Source organism: Rhinatrema bivittatum, chromosome 4, assembly GCF_901001135.1.
Source record: "Rhinatrema bivittatum chromosome 4, aRhiBiv1.1, whole genome shotgun sequence".
Taxonomy (NCBI): domain Eukaryota; kingdom Metazoa; phylum Chordata; class Amphibia; order Gymnophiona; family Rhinatrematidae; genus Rhinatrema; species Rhinatrema bivittatum.
The window spans coordinates 18775276-18795104 of record NC_042618.1 but is presented as its reverse complement, the minus strand read 5'-3'; the positions used below and the strand labels follow the sequence as shown (position 1 = coordinate 18795104).

General features: G+C 46.1%; 1 protein-coding gene across 3 annotated transcripts in view; it reads left to right on the top strand.

Annotated features, from left to right (window-relative positions):
• The window catches only part of TTC7B (tetratricopeptide repeat domain 7B), a 336037-nt gene that overhangs the window by 239644 nt on the left and 76564 nt on the right, over window positions 1-19829 (top strand). For 2 of the 3 annotated variants that reach the window (XM_029597785.1, XM_029597786.1), the window contains one exon: window positions 7341-7481. The exons of the other annotated variant lie outside the window; for it this stretch is intronic. In XM_029597785.1, the coding sequence (XP_029453645.1) occupies window positions 7341-7481 (141 nt within the window). The remainder of the gene's footprint in view (window positions 1-7340; window positions 7482-19829) is intronic. 3 annotated transcript variants of the gene reach the window in all.

Genomic DNA, 19829 nt, shown 5'->3' with positions numbered 1-19829 from the left:
GTACCTGAATGCGCAAGAAGAAAAAGTAAGGTAGCCCAGATCACAAACATTTGGCATAAAGAGCCTTGAACTCATATCTAAGGACCTTTATTTCCAGTTTTTGTTTTATTTTTCCCAATAATTTATCAGTGTTTATTACAGCAAGAACAAAAATGGGAGTGATGCGTGGAAATAAATGACTTCTCATGGTGATCTGGCTTTGACAGTCGCTAATATTTTGCCCCGGTTAGCATCGAGAGGGGTTTTGCATTTTATAATTCTTCTCACCTTTTTGTGGGATGCGTCTGGGGAATATAAATGTCCCTTGGAGCATGTGATCTGGGTCACTGCCTCTCCCCGGGAGGAGTGATCAGGAGGTGGTCTTGGCTGCCGATAGTGTGGGCTGACCAAGAGAGAAGTTTGGGGAGCAGAAGATCGGTGGCAGAGTTTTGTGCTTTCGGATGATGGAAAGGAAAGCCCGGTGTCTGGCGAGGGCCGGGTTCTAGATCTTTTGCCCGACAGCAGAGGTTGGAGATCGTGAAGATTTTTGAGAGTTTGGTAAAGACTGTTGGAGTTTCTGCTTGGAAGATCTATTTTTTTAGCAAGGGGTTTGGCCTTCTTGTGTTGGTTCCAGCCTTTGTTCATGCTGGAACTACAGAGAGACTACCCTACCCTCCGAGGTGCATGGGGGAGGAGACTCCCCAGAGGGGGTTTACTGTACATAAGGAGACTTAACGCTATTTTTCATTTTGATTCTATTGATGCTGTTTCTAATTTTCTCTCTACTCGCCTGGATTCTTATTTTCAAACTCAAGTAAACTTTTATTTTGAACACCATTACTTGACTCTGTGATTCTGTTGGCTATTAATACGCCAAGAGGATTCTCCCCTACTGAGGACTCTCCTGACCAGTGAGTAAGACAAGTTAGGGTGAAGGTGATTTTGGACGGCACCAAGTGCCCAGGAGAGGGTCCCGCTACATTATTGTTCCTGGTAAATATTGTTTTTGTTCTTGTTGTAATGAACACTGACAAATTCCTGGGAGAAATCAAATAAAAACTGAAAAAAAGGTCCCTGCTCCTATCCCAAGGCTTCTCTTGAATCTTATTCCAGGGCCGCAACCTCTAGCCCATACCAATAAAACCCAAACTGTTGTCTTTTCATGACCTTGTAGTCTCGCAGTAGTGTGAAGCATGAGAATGGGCGTGAGGCTGCTTTCAGATAATAAAACCGGCCGACGTGTGGCTAGCAACCAGCACCTCGCCAAAGCCTTGCTATCCGCCTTGACCGACCTCTGCATGGATTCAACCCAGATGTCAAGATTTGCCATTGTGAGCGAGCCCCTGAGAGCTGAGCCGGATTAACTCCTTGGCACTGGGAGCAGCACGTAAGACAAACGCTCTCACGGTGCGCGAGTTAACACTTACTCCCAGCAAACCGTGGCCTTTTATTCCTTAAAACCTCCTGCCTCGTAACACCGAACCTCGTGCAGGTGGTTTATAGTATCCCAAGGCAAAAACCCAAATGTGCGATCACCTGGTAACTGCAAGGATGAAAGTCCAAAATTGGTAGGAAAAGAATCCAACTTCAGCTGCGCTTTAAAAGAGGCCAGGCTGCTTTCTGAGTTAACGTGCACGGGAGCACTGCTCTCGATTCAGATATGTCTTAGCCTGTTTCTGGTCACTTCTGGAGATTAAAAGGAAGGAGGTGAAATATTTACTCCTGGGGGAATTCTGCGCAAATAAACTTTAAAATTCTGCACACAGAAACAAAATTCTGCGTACTTTATCTTGGTCAAAATAACAATATATATGACAGTCTTTAAGTAATCAATTTAAAATGTAATACAGAAGGTGCAGAGTTTTAAATATTCTGAGCAGAATTTCCCTAGAAGTTCACTGTAAGAGTGTTCCTGTCACACACTCTCCCTACTCCCCTGGCCACTTTGCCCCCTCAGGCCCCCTCTAGGCTCAACCTCTTCCACTCTATCTCCACGCCCAGAGTTTGACCTCTCTCTCAGTAGTGCCCCTCACACAGGCTCTCTCTGTCTCTCACACACAGGCTTCTTCTCTCTAGTGCACATACACAACCCTCATACAGTCTCCCTGTCTCTCATGCACACACCCACACATACACATCCTCGTTCAGACTCCTTCTCTCTCTCATGGACACACCCACACATACACATCCTCGTTCAGACTCCTCCTCTCTCTCATGGACACACCCACACATACACATCCTCGTTCAGACTCCTTCTCTCTCTCATGGACACACCCACACATACACATCCTCGTTCAGACTCCTTCTCTCTCTCATGGACACACCCACACATACACATCCTCGTTCAGACTCCTTCTCTCTCTCATGGACACACCCACACATACACATCCTCGTTCAGACTCCTTCTCTCTCTCATGGACACACCCACACATACACATCCTCGTTCAGACTCCTTCTCTCTCTCATGGACACACCCACACATACACATCCTCGTTCAGACTCCTTCTCTCTCTCATGGACACACCCACACATACACATCCTCGTTCAGACTCCTTCTCTCTCTCATGGACACACCCACACATACACATCCTCGTTCAGACTCCTTCTCTGTCTCATGGACACACCCACACATACACATCCTCGTTCAGACTCCTCCTCTCTCTCATGGACACACCCACACATACACATCCTCGTTCAGACTCCTTCTCTCTCTCATGCACACACCCACACAGACACATCCTCGTTCAGACTCCTTCTCTCTCTCATGGACACACCCACACATACACATCCTCGTTCAGACTCCTTCTCTCTCTCATGGACACACCCACACATACACATCCTCGTTCAGACTCCTTCTCTCTCTCATGGACACACCCACACATACACATCCTCGTTCAGACTCCTTCTCTCTCTCATGGACACACCCACACATACACATCCTCGTTCAGACTCCTTCTCTCTCTCATGGACACACCCACACATACACATCCTCGTTCAGACTCCTCCTCTCTCTCATGGACACACCCACACATACACATCCTCGTTCAGACTCCTCCTCTCTCTCATGGACACACCCACACATACACATCCTCGTTCAGACTCCTTCTCTCTCTCATGGACACACCCACACATACACATCCTCGTTCAGACTCCTTCTCTCTCTCATGGACACACCCACACATACACATCCTCGTTCAGACTCCTTCTCTCTCTCATGGACACACCCACACATACACATCCTCGTTCAGACTCCTCCTCTCTCTCATGGACACACCCACACATACACATCCTCGTTCAGACTCCTTCTCTCTCTCATGGACACACCCACACATACACATCCTCGTTCAGACTCCTTCTCTCTCTCATGGACACACCCACACATACACATCCTCGTTCAGACTCCTCCTCTCTCTCATGGACACACCCACACATACACACCCTCGTTCAGACTCCTCCTCTCTCTCATGCACACACCCACACAGACACATCCTCGTTCAGACTCCTTCTCTCTCTCATGGACACACCCACACATACACATCCTCGTTCAGACTCCTTCTCTCTCTCATGGACACACCCACACATACACATCCTCGTTCAGACTCCTTCTCTCTCTCATGGACACACCCACACATACACATCCTCGTTCAGAATCCTCCTCTCTCTCATGGACACACCCACACATACACATCCTCGTTCAGACTCCTCCTCTCTCTCATGGACACACCCACACATACACATCCTCGTTTAGACTCCTTCTCTCTCTCATGGACACACCCACACATACACATCCTCGTTCAGACTCCTTCTCTCTCTCATGGACACACCCACACATACACACCCTCGTTCAGACTCTTCCTCTCTCTCATGGACACACCCACACATACACATCCTCGTTCAGACTCCTTCTCTCTCTCATGGACACACCCACACATACACATCCTCGTTCAGACTCCTTCTCTCTCTCATGGACACACCCACACATACACATCCTCGTTCAGACTCCTCCTCTCTCTCATGGACACACCCACACATACACATCCTCGTTCAGACTCCTCCTCTCTCTCTCGCACACACACTTACACACACACCCCCATACAGGCTCCCCCTCTCTCTCTTGCACACCCACCCACATAGTGTCCCTTTCTCTCTCACGCATACACCCTCACACAGACTACCTATGTCTGTCTCTCACAAACCCTTGCACACTGGCTCCCTCTTTCACTCACCCCCCTCCCCACACACACACACATAGGCTCCCTCTGCTTCTTTCTCTCACACATATACACATCCCCTCACACAGTCTGTTTCTCACATATACTTCCGTTCACACAGGCTCTCTTTCTTAAGCATACAAACACCCTCACACAGGCTCCCTCTCTCAGAAACAAACAAGCACCCTCACATACACACAGACATCCCCTCATACAGGCTGTCTTTCTCTCTCTCTCTCTCTTGTTCACATATACACACAGGGTCCCTTTCCTCTCGCTCATACACCCTCACACAGGCTACCTATGTCTGTCTCTCACACACCCCTGAATACTGGCTCCCTCTTGCGCTCACAGCCCCCCCCCCCCCTTATACGTAGGCTCCCTCTCTCTCCCACACACATCCCTTTACACAGGCTCTGACTCACACCTATATCCCTTCACACAGGCTCTCTTTCTTAAGCATACACACAAGCTCCCTCTCTCACAAACAAACAAGCACCCTCACATACACACAATCACTTTTTCACAAAAATCAGCTCCCAATCTCTCACACCTATTCTCAATAGCATTTCCGGAACCTCAGTCATAATCACTTTTTATTCCTACTTAATGTATTTTGTTCTCTTGTTTACGTTTTTACTGCCATGTTTTTATGTGTGTTTTCTGTGAACCGCTTAGATCTGCCAAAGCTTGTATAGGAGGCACAGAAACATTTTTAAACAAATAAATAAAATAAACATATACTCACTCCTTCACAATCTCCAAACATAGGCTCCCTCTCTCTGGCACCCATGCACCCTCACACATGCTCTCTCACCCCCAAGCTCGCAGTCTTTTACACACACAAACCCACAGACTCACTCGCGCCAGGGCCTGCTCCATCTTCGCTGCGAGTGGGACGGTCTTCGCTCGTGGCATGTCTGGGCTTGCTCCTTCTTCGCCACAAGCGGGACGACCTCTGCTCGTGGCACGCCATGGCCTGTTCCATCGTCGCCATGAGCAGGACAAGCTCCGCTCACGGCACACCAGGGCCTGCCAAAATCTGCTCAGATTCTGCGCTCCGCGGCAGCACAGAATTCCCCCAGGACTAAATATTGAAAGCAAAGGATTCCTTGTGCTGCTGGAGGGTAGATTTTAATAGCGTGAAGAGCCAGGCACACTGGCTTTCATAAAGCAGATTTCAGGAAAGGAGCTACAACATGCCGTAACAATACCAGGGCTGTAGCTTCTTTCATTAAATGAATTTATTTTTATTTTATTTTTATTTAGAGACTTTTATATACCTGTATTAGTAGGGACATCATACCGGTTCACATGTGAACAGCAGGTTTGAAAGTACATATTAACAGGGAGAAAGAACTGGGAGGGGGATAACACAAGATCAGCGTAGAAATGTAGCTTAACAGGCGAACATAAAAAGCTTAACAACAGGCGAACATAGAGCTCCTTAATATAAGGAATATAGGATAGTTGATATGGGAGATAGTACAGCATCGTAGGAGGGAGGGGGAGGGCTACTCCGGATAGGCTTGTTTAAATAACCATGTTTTTAACTTCTTTTTAAATTTGATGGTGCATGGTTCAAGGCGTAAGTTTGGAGGGAGGGAGTTCCAGAGTGAAGGGCCAGTGATTGAGAGGGCACGGTTGCGTATGGAGGAGAGGTGGGCTGTTTTGAGGGAGGGTACTAGTAGAGTGCCTTTGTTGGCAGTTCTGGTGGGCCTGGTAGCCTGATGAGTCTTAAAAGGAATGTCTAGCCAGTTGGAATTGTGAGCGTGAGTGGATTTATGTACAATGGTCAGGGTTTTGTAGTGAATACGGGAGGGGATAGGGAGCCAGTGTAAGTCTTTAAGGATAGGGGTGATGTGTTCAGATTTATGGGTATTTGAGAGGATTCTAGCAGTCGCATTTTGTAACATTTGTAGGGGGTTTTATTGTGGAGTAGGGGAGCCCTAGGAAGAGTGAGTTACAGTAGTCCAATTTAGAGGAGATAGTGGCTTGGATCACTGTGCATTAAATTTAGTTTGTGAGATCCAGTGTGCCTGGACTGTATTCGCTGCCGAAGCACCTGATGACCTTTAGTGTTTGTGTTTGGCTGTTCAGATGGCCTGACCGTGGGATTTGCTTATATTTTGGTTATATCTTCTTACATGTGCAGCTCATCAACATGGTCAATATAGGGAAGGAAAACCTTTTTAGCTGGGTCAAAATCCTTCAGCTGAGGCGCATCTGGCACCTGAGTATGGTTCGACGGACTGCACCAGAAATGGTCTGACAGTGGAAATGGAAGTTAGTCCAATAAAGAAGTATGTCGTTGACCTTTATGTCTCCCAGTCTAAACGGATTAATATGGCAGCCCTAGTCACAAAGGTGCTTGACCCCATTAGCGCAGACGTTGCGTGTTATTAGCGAACGGGCCCCATTCGAAGCAGTAGGAGCTGCGGTAAATAAGGCGCGTTTGTGCCCATTAACCGGGAACGCACCTTTCTGAATAGGGCTGCGAAGAATAGTTAGGGCAGGAGTCCTCTCTGTGCTTCCAGAGCTTGAAGAGAACAGCCTGGAGGGCGGAAGTGTGAAAACCTTGACTAATAGGTGTTACAGACACCGGCGGATCCTTGTAAAATGCCTGTGATTGCTTTATGTGAGGTTTTGCTGCACGTTTCTGATTTTTGACTCGGTCATGCCGTTTGACTTTTGTGTGTACCTGTGTGGTGGCCCATGAGGGTCGGCCTTTGTATTTTTCTTCTGCCTGCCATCTCCACTTTTTCCCCCCCTGATGTTTATTATTAGCCCAGAAATAATTAGTCATCTAATTACACACTCTGGAAGGATGTGGCAATTGCTACCCCCTGACAGCATGCACAGCGAAATAAGAGGTTATGGGTGCGGTGACGTCACCAGGACCCGTCTGGCTTACTTCTGCTGGCTTAAATGGCAGGCAGGGTTCTCGCCTTCCTTTGTTACTGCCAAGCCTACGTCAGAGGTGGCCAAGGGTGGTAAATACTCCGTCCGTAGCACAAAATCTCACGTTTCCTAAAAAGGCAAGTAAAGCCCCATAGGTCTGCAGGGCTGCCCTTGGAAGGGTTGAGTTGGCGTGTTCAGCGCTGTGGTCTATCGTTAATGCCGACGCCCTTTCTTTTCTTGCTACCTCAGGCTCGGTCCACGCGACCTCCATAGCAGCTTCGAGAGTGGAGCAGGCGCTGTCCGAAGTGGCCTCCTCTCTGCAGAGCAGCGCTCCCAAGCAAGGTCCTCTGCACCCGTGGATGACGCTGGCTCAGATCTGGCTTCATGCAGGTACGGTGAACCAAAAGCTTCTGTTTCATGGCTTAGCCTCGGCGAAGAAGGGAATTTCTAGCCTTTTCTTGTTTTTTTGGATCTTCATCATTATATTTTTTTTTTTTGCAAACACTTTTGAAACAATTATTCATAATTATGACGTTTTGTTACGTTTAAAAACCAGGGGGACCATTTTCGGCTGCTGAAAATAGATAAGTTAGCTGGATTCACCTAACTGGGATATTCGATGGCGCAGCAGCACCGCTGAATGTTCCCGGCTATCTTACAAGTTAGCCGGATAGGGATATCTGGCTAACTGCCTGCAGCGTGGCCAGAGTTAGCTGGTTAGGTGCGCCGGCTAACTCAGAATATAACCGTCTAACTCTGCTGCTCCCCAGAACACCTACCGCCCACCCCAGGAGCGGCCCCGACATATCTGCTAAATTCTAGTCAGATAAAGAGTTAGCCGGAGACGTCACCAAACATAGCGGCTAAGCCATTTAGTCGCATAACTTTTCAGTTATCCGTCTAAATGGCTTTTGAATATTTACCCCCAGATTTTGTTGTACCAGGCTGTGGAAGGTCTAATATCACGCAATTAAGCAAACAGGCCACAGGCGAAGTCTTTTTATCGGGCAGATAAACACATTTATCGGTTACTTTCAAGACCCATGCTCCTTTCATCAGGTCAGTAGAAAATGAGCTAAGGATGATGTTATCTGTATTTACAGGTAAACAGTTATCTGGATGATATTGTTTATGCTTTTAAAAGTTGCAGCTGGTGTTTGTTAAAGAACCGTGTGTGTGGGGAGGGGGCCAGGGCTGCCAGCTGATTGTTTTTAAGCAGAATTGTAGCCTATGAGAAGGCTGCTAAAATGGAAAGCTCTCTCTGGAGGCCGGATATCAGCTGTAGCACTGATACTCTTCCCAGGAGAAAAGAACTTGCTTCGATACATAGAGTCACAGTTTTGGGGGATACTTCCTGGCACAGCATTCCCAACTGACCGCCTGCTGCTTGCCCCTGCCTTTTCTGCTGTAATTATGGTGTTTTGCCCTTGGCAGGATGTGTAGCACCTTTTTTTGTGCAACAGGAAGGAAGCAGGGCCCATAAACTGGCATCCTTCCAGCAAGCCTGTCCCGTCTCTCTCTCCCCTCCCCATTCATCCCACTAGGAGTCCTCCAGTTTGAGGCAAGGGTGCAGGAGAGCAGGTCTCTATCAGATCTGTTTGGGAAGGCAATAAATAAATAAATACAGAGAACACGCCAAAGTGAAAAGAGGAAAGGAAAGGCAGGGGCCAACAGCAGGCAGGAGGAAGTCTTGCCACCCATCCACACGGGCAGAATCAGTTCAGGGGCAGACGTTCGCGAGGACCCAGACGAGCAAAAGCGAGATCCTAGAAGGAGGAGAGGGCTCCAGCAATCTTGGTTTTGTGAGGTAAAGGTCATTGGGGGCCTTAGAGGGGAAATATCTGTGTGGAGGAATGACTGTGCCTCAGACGGAACCAGCTTTATTGTTGATTTCCTGATTATTAATCCTGTCAATAAGAAGGCCGAAGCCTTCTTCGTCCAAGCAGCTTAGCGCCGGGTTATTGTAGGCATAGTGGGTCAGGGAGGGGAATTGTTGGGAAGGAACTGGCCTGCAACCTGATTAAGTATTCCAGACTTGCAGGGAATCTTTGAAACAAAAGTGCAAAAAACCTGGATGAGCATTATCCATTCATATTCAGTAAAAGCTCAGGTGTACTAAAGGGGTTTTCCCATTTTTGGGTCGATGGAGAGAAAAGGCCTAGTGGCTGTGAAAGACGGCCACAGCCAGTATATCGTAGGGTATTAACAGAGCATCATCGTCCTGCTGTGTCCAGGCACCGTAGCTTGGTGATTCTGTAATGGAGCTGCAACTGGAGAATCTTCCATTGAGGTCTTTAAGCAGAATTTATGCACAAGTCTTAGCAGCTAAAAGTACCCCCATAACCAAATGGTATGGAAGGGACTCGGACGAAGGCTAAACCTGACGAACAGACAGCTCTGCGAAACGCAGAAATGCAGGTTCAGATCTTGACTCCCCCCTCCCATTTCTCACTTGAGAAAGTTGGCGTATCCTGCCCTTTCTCCGTGCATAATCTCTTTCTTATATGTCCAGAAATGTTTTGCTTGGGCCGGCCCGGCGGATCGGTGGTAGTGCTGCAGGTACTGTTTGGCGAAAGAGCTGGGACCGGCCTTCTGCTCCCCAGTCTGCCCAGGGCTGGGGATGTTGCGGGGGGGGGGGGGGGGGGCAGAGTAGAGAAGAGAAGACAAAAAAAGTGGGAAAGGCCTCAGACCCATGGCACCATTGCCCAGTAGAGGCTGGAGCAGAAGGAAGCCTGCCAGGCCAAGAAAAAAAAATGTTTTTTCCTGCGGCTTATAAAGAGTCCAAAGGAGCCCCAACTGCTGTCCAAGATGCCAACTACTTTTCCCTTATCCAGATGTGATCCTTATAAGTCAGAAACTCTGCCTCCAGCATCCCAATTCTTTGAGTGTCTGCTTGTGGACAGGGCACTTCACACATTTCAGGCTGCACGACTGCTGGTGATGTCACCAGGCCCAAGACTGGAGCTGGGGAAACGCGTTCCTGTCAGCGGGATAAGTGCTGGAGCCTGACGGAAGCGTTGGTCAGCATTGGGAGCTGTACCTGGAGCCCCTCGCTCTACAGGCAGTGGAATACCCTGCTCCCTGTTTGGAGGATGTTATCTGGGGATGCCTCCCCTCTGTACAGCGTTCAGTCAAGAATCTGAGGCGGGGAGCTTTTCCTCGGGCTTCTCTCACTGTTTGGTGACCAGTGATGGCAGTCGGCTCTGGGGTCTGCATTTGGCTTCTTTCCTTGCTCCCCCTGGACCAAGGCTGCTTTCTGTGGCCGAAGCCACGGATCTCAGGCCTAACAATCTTGTGCACTTTCAGCTTCAATGTAGGCAAAATTTAATAAGCGTGTGACTATGTTTAAGGATCAGCAGTGTTTCCATTTACATCTGCTGCGCATAAATACAATGAGATATGCTTCCCACTTTTGGAATTTATTGAGAATGACCCTGTAGCCTTGAAACGTGTTTTGTAAATAGTTTAAGTGTATATTTCTAGTACAATGTAGAACCACATCTGTATTTCTTCCTTATGCTCCCCGTATAAACAAACTGATAAAACATCTGAGCCCATCAAGGACCCCTGTAGAAATTCGAGGTAGTAAAACATGGTGGTGCTTCCCACGTTTTATGGTCATGATTTTGAAAATGCCTCTTTTTATTCATTTCTTTATGTTGTTATGTGCATTAATCCTTTGGATATGATTTGTGAGGCAATTTGAAGGCAACCTGTAGCCACACGAGTCCTAACAGATGTGCAGAGCCCTGGTTCTCTGTGCCGCTGCCTTCGCCAGTAAAGCCGAGATATCATTTCTGTCTTTTCTTTTTTTTCTTCACAATGTTCATCAATAAAATGATGCAGTTAAGAAAACAACCTCCACTTGAGTGACACTTGAGTAATGTCGGTGTCTGTGGCCGCCTGTGAAGCCTGGTTGAGACGTTTGTGTACGCATCGTGTTGCTCCCCTAGGCGAGTATTTACCGATCTCTCCAAACACAACTAGCATGCGCCATGTGTGCTTGGCACTTCACGGAAGTATACCGTCCTCCTTTTCCCCCTGAAAGCATTTCAGCATAGTTCAAAATGATCTGTCTTGACAGCCATTAAAATTAAATTGCAATCCAGTCCCTCCAGCATAGATTTCACTCACCCTGGATATTGCTGATGACAGATGGGGGGGTTTGTTTACAGAGATCTATACAGAAATCTTCCCATTTGTTATGTTCAGGGTGTTTGGCGTTGAGAGCGTTACTGTTAGGACGTTGGGAAGTTTCGTGGCTTGCCGGGCGTCCGCGGATGGCCCTTAGCAGAGGACAGGAGGAACGAGGGAGCTGCGCTAGTCTCTGCGGTCCTCAGGCACCGCTGCTTGCACGAAGCGAGTCAGCCATCCTTCTCTCTCAGCTCTCCAGAGACGAACGCCCTGGGGGGGAGAGAAATAAGAAACTCTTTCAGGGTCTTTGAAACTCTACCTTGCCTCTAGTTGAAATGTGCTGTGATTGCTGGGATGATACAGGGTGCAAATTTTAGTTTTCAGGCAGAAGTACTAGAGGATTCTTCGAAATGCCAGTCTGCCACTTTCTTGGCTGTAGTGCTGCCTAGTTATTTCTGGATTCCTTTGTTTCTGCCAGCACTATATAATAGAGTCCTAGTGTTATTACACTGCAGTGTATTATGTTGTTATTTATTAAAATTTAATATTCCGCTTTTAAATCATGTTACCAATCATGTACAATAAAATAACATACATAATTACAATAATTGCAATGACCAGTACAGAAATAAAACAAAAATAAAACAACAAATAGAGCAACCTTTAAAATAAAAATACACAATCAAAGTATTTATTTATTTATTTATTTAATGGTTTTTATATACCGACGTTCATCCAAGATATCACGTCGGTGTACATTGAACATAAACATTACGCCAGAGGCGTTTGACAAGGAACGAGAAGGAATATATACATTAAACTTGAGTGAGTAGCATAGTATAGGAGAATTGCAAAATATTTATGATATTTAACAGAAAAACAATGCTATGTAGTATATACATGATAAACAATGCGAGATAGTATATACAGGAGAAGGAGTAATGAGAAGTGTTGGGAGTGAAGTGGGGGTGGGCCGAAAGCTGGGACTATGGGGGGGGGGGAAGGGATGGGATATAGGAGGAAGGGATGTGGGGATAGGGAGTTGGCAAGGGGGTATGAGGGGGAGAGGCAATGACAAGGTGAGAAGAGGGAAATTAAGAGGTCGATATGAGGATATTAGGAGTAAGCCTGTGAGAAAAGCCATGTTTTGAGTTTTTTTCTTAAAGTTTTTCGGGCATAGTTCTTGGCGCAGATCTGCAGGCATTGAGTTCCATGAGACAGGACCCGCTAAGGAAAGCGCTCGGGCTTTGGAGGAAGCAAGATTGGTGAGTTTGGGAGAAGGAGTGCGTATGGTGGCAAGGTATTGGTTTCTGGTCGGTCTGGAGGATGAGTGGAATTGGAGGGAGTCTTTGAACCAGTTCATGTCAGGGTTGTGTAGTGCTTTGTGAATGAATGAGAGGGTCTTGTAGACAATATTACAAAAAAAAAAGGTACAAACCTTCCAGCACAAAGTAATAGAAAAACTACATCCTGTGATGGTACAGCACTACACTATGAGATGACAATTAACAATTTTAGGCTTGAATTTCAGAAAGTTTGATTCAGTGCAGAGATCTGGGAGAAGGGAGTTCCAGATGGCTGGGGCCTGATAAATGAAAGAATTCTCCCTTCTATCATCTAGACAAATGACAGCCAGGGGGAGAAGATGTTTTGTTGTGTTATCACTTTTGAAAACTACAACCTTTCATTACAGGCAGCTCTCCCTTCTCTGGATATAATTTTTCAGCCGCCTGTGCTAGGTTCATACACTCCATGTGCCTGCGTGCTGAACACAATCACCGCAGCAGCATCCTGGTGTACTTAAGTCCAGAACAGTGGATGCGACTAAGTAGGAGGGGCTTTCATATTCTTTAACAATGCATTTCTCTGGGGGAATTTTAATAAAACTCAGAATTAAAACGGCTGGTGCTAATGATTTGAATTTGTTTTAGCTGCTAATTACGCAAAAATTACAATAACTGTTGGTTTAAATTGAAATACCATTTCAGCCCTGCACCTAATTTGGCTTCTAAGACTGTACCACCTTTTGTTTATTCCAAAAAAATATCAACTTGCCTGTTTCTTGGCTTTTTTTTCTCCCCCAGATAGTTGTAGTCCAGGCTCTCCAGTGATTTTGCAGTTCAGAGACTTTTCCTTGGATTCTTGTATTTTATTTGGCAGTTTTAGAGAATAAAAGGAATGTGCTCTTTATTTTGGCCACATCCTTTGTTTAGGAAAATGCATTTTTTTTTCCTTGAGAGTGCTCTTCAGCAGCTCATACTCAAGATGTTTGAAGGTGGTGATGATCGGCAGTATGGTGGCAGTCTAGTTGAGATTGGTCCGTAACATGATGACCAGGGAGCAAACTAAAAAAAAAAAAGCAACACCCTAAAATCTTTGCATGGCAGAGAAAACCGTTTTTGAATACATTGAATTTGTTCAGGCTTCTCTGTTGCTTCTTTTTGCCGTATTGGCTGTACTTTGGTGGCTACTGTTAGTATTTTACAGATGCTCCTGTGCAAGGTCCCTGAGCCGTTACTGACTTGGAGCTGACTCGGGGCGCTTGGAGTGTATAAGCTTAGGGAGTCATTTTACATGTGTAAATGTAACTACTATTGTAGCCATTTTCAAAAGCCCACTTACTCAAGCAAAGTGCATTTACTCGAGTAAAACCAAGTTTTATGCATGTAAGTGCTTTTGAAAATCAGGCCCTTAGTGTGCTAGTTTTAGACCCAAATAGTTTGCACACAGATCTGCAAACGCATGTGGATTTCTGTGGCGTGACGCATTGCTAAAGCCCAATAAACCCATGAAACAAGTGATTTCATTTGGGGGGGAGATGGGAGTGAGGTGCAAAGTGCTAACCTGAAAAACTGAATTATTTTCAAAGTTGCCACAGTGCTGTAGGCGAGTCCATTCAATGGGGCCGATGCAAAAACAATAGGTGCTGAAAGCGGGCGCTGAGTGTTCAGAGCCTGCTTTCCTAATGCGCCCCCAGACACCTCCCCTGGGGGGCGCCAGGCAGTATATTTAAATTAGGGGTCGCATAGTCAAGGAAGCGCTAGGGCCGATTGTGCGCCCCAAGTGCCTCCTTGATAGCGGGCGCCCGTGAGCAGTTGGCTGTCCGCCGGATAAGAAAACGGGCGCTGAATTTATCGCTGTCCATTTTCCTAATCGGCACACAGCCACGGGTTCAGAAAATGGATGCTGGTTAACTGAGCATCCGTTTCCCGAACCTGACTGCTGGCACTTAAAAAATTTATTTATTTATTTTAAATCTTTCGTTTCTCTGACTTGATATTGCCACGATATTAAGTCGCAGGATGTATGGAAAAGCAGTATTTTCTGCTTTTCTGTACAACTTTTTGGGGGCACTCAGAAATTAATGCCTGCCCTGGGCAGTCATTAATTTCTGAGGGCAAAAATGTGCGTATTGGACGCACATTCTTTTTTGCATTTGGGGTGACTAACTAATAGCCTCAGTAACATGCATTTGCACGTGATGAGCGCTCTTAGATTTGCGGCGCCTTCACAACCCACGTCCAATTGCGGGTTAAACAGTGCGCTCGGCTGAGCGCACTGTATTGCATCGGCCCCAGTGTCTGCTATGATTTTGGAATAACCACCAGGCGAGTGGAGAGCGAAGGAGACACCAACGAATAAATCCAACAAAGGCAGGGGTGTGTCAGATCAGTTGAAACATCTACAGGCACAGAAAGCCGTACTGGAATAGAAAAAGGTTTTTTATTTACTCAACTTGGTTATCAGGCAGATATATCTTGCATTTGAAAGCAGTAGCGCAATTAATTGTAAGAACACTGTTAGTCTCTCCACTGCCTGCATCGGGAGGGAGAAAACAAGAGATCAAAAGATCTCCAACAGGACGGACTGTACAGGTCAGCTAGAAACTTGGCTGTTAAGATCTATTTGTCTTTCATATTGTTGAAGATCTTTTGATCTCCTGTTTTGTCCCTCCCGATGGAGCCAGTGGGGAGACTAACAGTGTTCTTAAAATGAATTGCTCTACTGCTTTCAAATGCAAGATATGTCTGCCTAATAACTACGTTGAGTAAATAAAACCTTTTTCTACTCCAGTAGGGCTTTTAGTGCCTGTAGCTGTTTCACCTGATCTGACACACCCCTGCCTTTGTATGAGTTTGGATATATACATGTACTTATCAAAAATGTCACTTCCCTGCAGCTATTCCATTTTGTGAGAGACACACGTGCGTTTGCTAATGCTGCAGATTACTAGTACCAGTGAGTGTGGCCTGGGAAAACAGCAAGAAGAATAAGGATACGTTTTGGAGGAGGTTTTAACCTTCTGACCTTAAGAAGGATTTTCTTCCTTCTGGTTGTATGATTACCGAGTGGTACAGAGCTTTGATGATACAAATTTAGGGGTGACTTCTGTTACCCCGATGGCAGGAGGCAATCTCCTGTCTAAAATGTCATATTTTTTTTCTTACAAATACCGATTTTGCCTTTAGAATTTGGAGATGGCTCATCTTCCCGCTTGCTGGCGCAGAGCAGACAAATCGGGTTCTCGTGGTTGGAGCTGCAGTTACAGGCATAGCCAAAGCATTTTCTGAATTCCTTCACAGCCAACAAAGGCTCCCTGAATTGCGTCTGGGTTTTCGATGCTTACGTAACGCTAATTGGTTCTCGCAGACAAGGCTTTGTGGCCTGGCCTGTAACATCTAAGCCCTACATGGAAAGAAAATTCCATTCAGTTTACCGGCAAGTCGAGGGCTCAGGGGAATAGGCGACGGAAATAGTTCCCCGGGCTGGTTTTAAAAAAATAAAATAGATCTGTAATTAAAACCGCATTTCCAAGAGGATTGCCTTTGGAAGGAGATTTGAAATGTTGCCTGGAAAGGAGAGAAAGGTGAGAAACACAAAATGTGTGTTCTTATGAACCAATGTTTTATGCTTCTTAGATACCAATGCAGTGTTATGGGGAAATAAAGTTGACTTTAGCATTCTGAAACTATGCAATTTATGACTGCATGATTTGAGCATGCATAGATGGTCCTTATCCAAGGACGTGTGGGTTTTCTAATCTCGGGACTCTGCAATGCAGAGCTTTCAAGCGTGTCTGCCAGTGGAAATAATAAAGGTAGCACAGTAAGTATTGTCATGTCCGATGTGGTGCACAGTACTTCCCGAGAAAGATACAGCAATTATACAATCCCATTGCACAACTGAATATTCTTCACATCGCAAAATAAAATCCACAGAGCCCCAATCAAAGCCCAGAAAATAAAACCAATTCTGTTCAGAAGCAGCAAAATATAGTGTATCAAACCTACAGTAAGAAAATGTAAAAGCCCCATGCGTAATCCACACCCCAGAACCCCTAATTCATAAACCCCAGAGAAGAAACCCCAGAACCCCTAATTCATAAACCCCAGAGAAGAAACCCCATTTTTGCACAAGGGCGACAACATTCAAAGTATTAAGCAAGCAGTATGGCTGAATAATCCACCGCAAAGCATGCCATAGCCTTTATCCTAGAGAAACAATGAACAAATTACTCACCGGCCAGAGGAAAGCTGTCATCCTTCTCACTTCCTTCAAGGCTTGTACGTGTGGAGAAAAATTCTGTTCTATGTAAACCGACGAGATGTTCCCAACATTCGTCGGTATATAAAAGTTATTAAATAAATAAATAAATAAATAAATAAATGGAATGGCCTTCCCAGGGGAAGCGGCTGGAGACGACAGCAGCGATGGAATTCAGGAGAGGCTCGGATAAGCACAGGGGATCCCTAGGTGCAAAGGGAGGGCAAAGCCAGAGATCAACTGGAGTCTATGGCAGGGATCCCCAACCCTGCCCTGGGCACCCCACAACCAAGCTTTCAGAATATCCACAAGGAATAGGCAAGAAATAAATTAGCATATACCCAGTTTGCAGTGTTCATTATGGATCTTCATTTTGGACATTCTGAAAACCCAACTGACTGTGGGGTCCCCCAGGACAGATATCAGAAGCAATAGCAGTTAAATTGGAGAGATTAGATGGGCCTACTGCTGTCCTATTCTATGGTTTCTTTGCAACCCCAGGATCTTTCCTATGTAAAGAGGCAGAGCTCAGCAGTTTGTGGGTGTTAACCTGCATGGAGTTGCAGCTGCTACCCTTAACACAAGATATAGGGGTAACATGCATGGAGCAGCAGTTACTACCATTAACAGAAGGCATGGGGGTAACCTGCATGGAGCAGCAGTTACTACCCTTAACAGAAGGCATGGGGGTAACCTGCACTGAGTGACAGTTACTACCCTTAACAGAAGGCATGGGGGAAACCTGCATGGAGCGGCAGTTACTACCCTTAACAGAAGGCATGGGGGAAACCTGCATGGAGTGGCAGTTACTACCCTTAATAGAAGGCATGGGGGTAACCTGCATGGAGCGGCAGTTACTACCCTTAACAGAAGGCATGGGGGAAACCTGCATGGAGCTGCAGTTACTACCCTTAACAGAAGGCATGGGGGAAACCTGCATGGAGCTGCAGTTACTACCCTTAACAGAAGGCATGGGGGAAACCTGCATGGAGCGGCAGTTACTACCCTTAATAGAAGGCATGGGGGTAACCTGCATGGAGCGGCAGTTACTACCCTTAACAGAAGGCATGGGGGTAACCTGCATGGAGCGGCAGTTACTACCCTTAACAGAAGGCATGGGGGTAACCTGCATGGAGCGGCAGTTACTACCCTTAACAGAAGGCATGGGGAAACCTGCATGGAGCAACTTGCTGGGCAGACGGGATGGACCATTTGGTCTTTATCTGCCATCGTTACTATGTTACTGTATGATACCTCGCTCTAATTTGGACATACTGTCTGTAAATCATTGAATCTGCAGAAGGGACATCATTCCTCGTAGGGTGCATGCAGTTGCTTTGAATGTGAGCTGCAGCATTTCAAGCTTTAAGGTAGGTAACAAAGCAAAAAGGTGCGGCCATGCTCCCAGCAAAGGAAAATGAAATGAGATAATGACAGTAATCCCAAAGTGTGAAGACAGATAATTCTTAGTAATAAAATATATAAAGTGTCCAGAATCCATTGTTTCGATTCACAGAGGAAGATTTACGTGGTTAATATTTACCCTAATTGAAGGTTCTTTGATGCACTGGGCTAGATTTAAGTTTCAGCAAATAAAAACAAATTTTTTTAAAGTTGCAAAAAGTTAGCAAGTGAGTTTGCATGCTTAGGTGCCGATGCAATACTGAGAAAACTGAATGGACGTAGATTGAGCGTCCGTTTTTCCAAGCCTCTTGACAGCACCCGATGCTGAGGAGGCGCTAGGGATGCACAATTTTTCCCTAGCGCCTCCTTTTTTTGCACGACCCCCTAATTTAAATATTGGATCGCATGCCCAGGAGAGGTCAACGCTGAGCGCTCGTTTTCTGCACACAAATCTTGCCTCGGCCGCTTAGTCTTGAAATAGTACGAGGTCGGTATTGAAGAGCCTACTGAATGGGTAAGATAGCAGGGAAAAACTGACTCCGTTATCTGCAGCCAGATATTCAGCAGCGCTTATCCGGCTAAAAATGCCACTGAATGTTCGGCCAGGTCTGCCTGCACGGATTTAGCGAGGGTCAGTGGAGGGCAGGTAGTGGTGCGGATGGAGTTGCTGGCTAGCAGCGAATATCGCGCCATCGCGCCCGGTTCAGGAAGCTCTGTCCAGGAACCCCCTGAGGCAGCCCCCTTCCTACCCAGCTACGTTTCTGTGGGTTAATAACCATGTAGCCAGGTAAATCTTTTGAGTATCGGCCTCTGTCTTTTACCCAGGCATTTAAATTTCCTGCACATTCAAGAAGCAAACAAATTGACTACAGGAAACGGAAGGAAAATATCTGTGAAGAGAGCAGTGCGAAATTTAAGAAAGAGACGACAGTCCTGGAGTGGTTTTGCAAAGGTATTTTGTGTGCACAATTTTTGTCTGTGGATTTAATTTTCCCCATCCAGATTTTGCAGGAAATTAAACCTGGGCAAAAGATGTTGTTTCAAAACTGAGAGAGAATGTTTTTGGTTTTTTTTTATTTTTGATTTCACACGCACCTTTCCTCCGTTGGTAGCTCAAGGCAAGTTACATTCAGGTACAGGCTTACAATCAGAGAGCCCAATACAATCAGACATGAGTAGAAAAAAATCTGCACTGAACTTCCATGCACAATTTCTTTTTTCATGGGCTAAAAAAAAAAACCAGGTAGCTCCCGATATGTTAATGCATCAGGAATTGAAAAAATAATGCTTAGCTTGCATAAAACATGCACCGTAACCATGTTTGCAGCGCACAAGCCACGTGTGCTGGGCACAAGTCTTGCTTTCTGCGTGTATATCCCTAGTACAGACCCCCCACACTCCAAACTCTCAAGTTCGATCCCCCAGGCTTCCACTAGCCCCCAAAAACTTTACTTCATCCGTGACCAGGAGTTAAATTCCAGCGTTAAGAGACCCTGACCTCAGTCCGCACATCTGTCTGCATCGGGGAGCCATCGCTGATGCCTTGATTAGCAAGCAGTAGCACTAATTTGTGTGCCCAGCTCGTTGCTAACTTGAGAGTAAAGTGTGCATGACCGCACGTTTACGTTATTACGTCAGGACCAGAGTTTGCGCTGG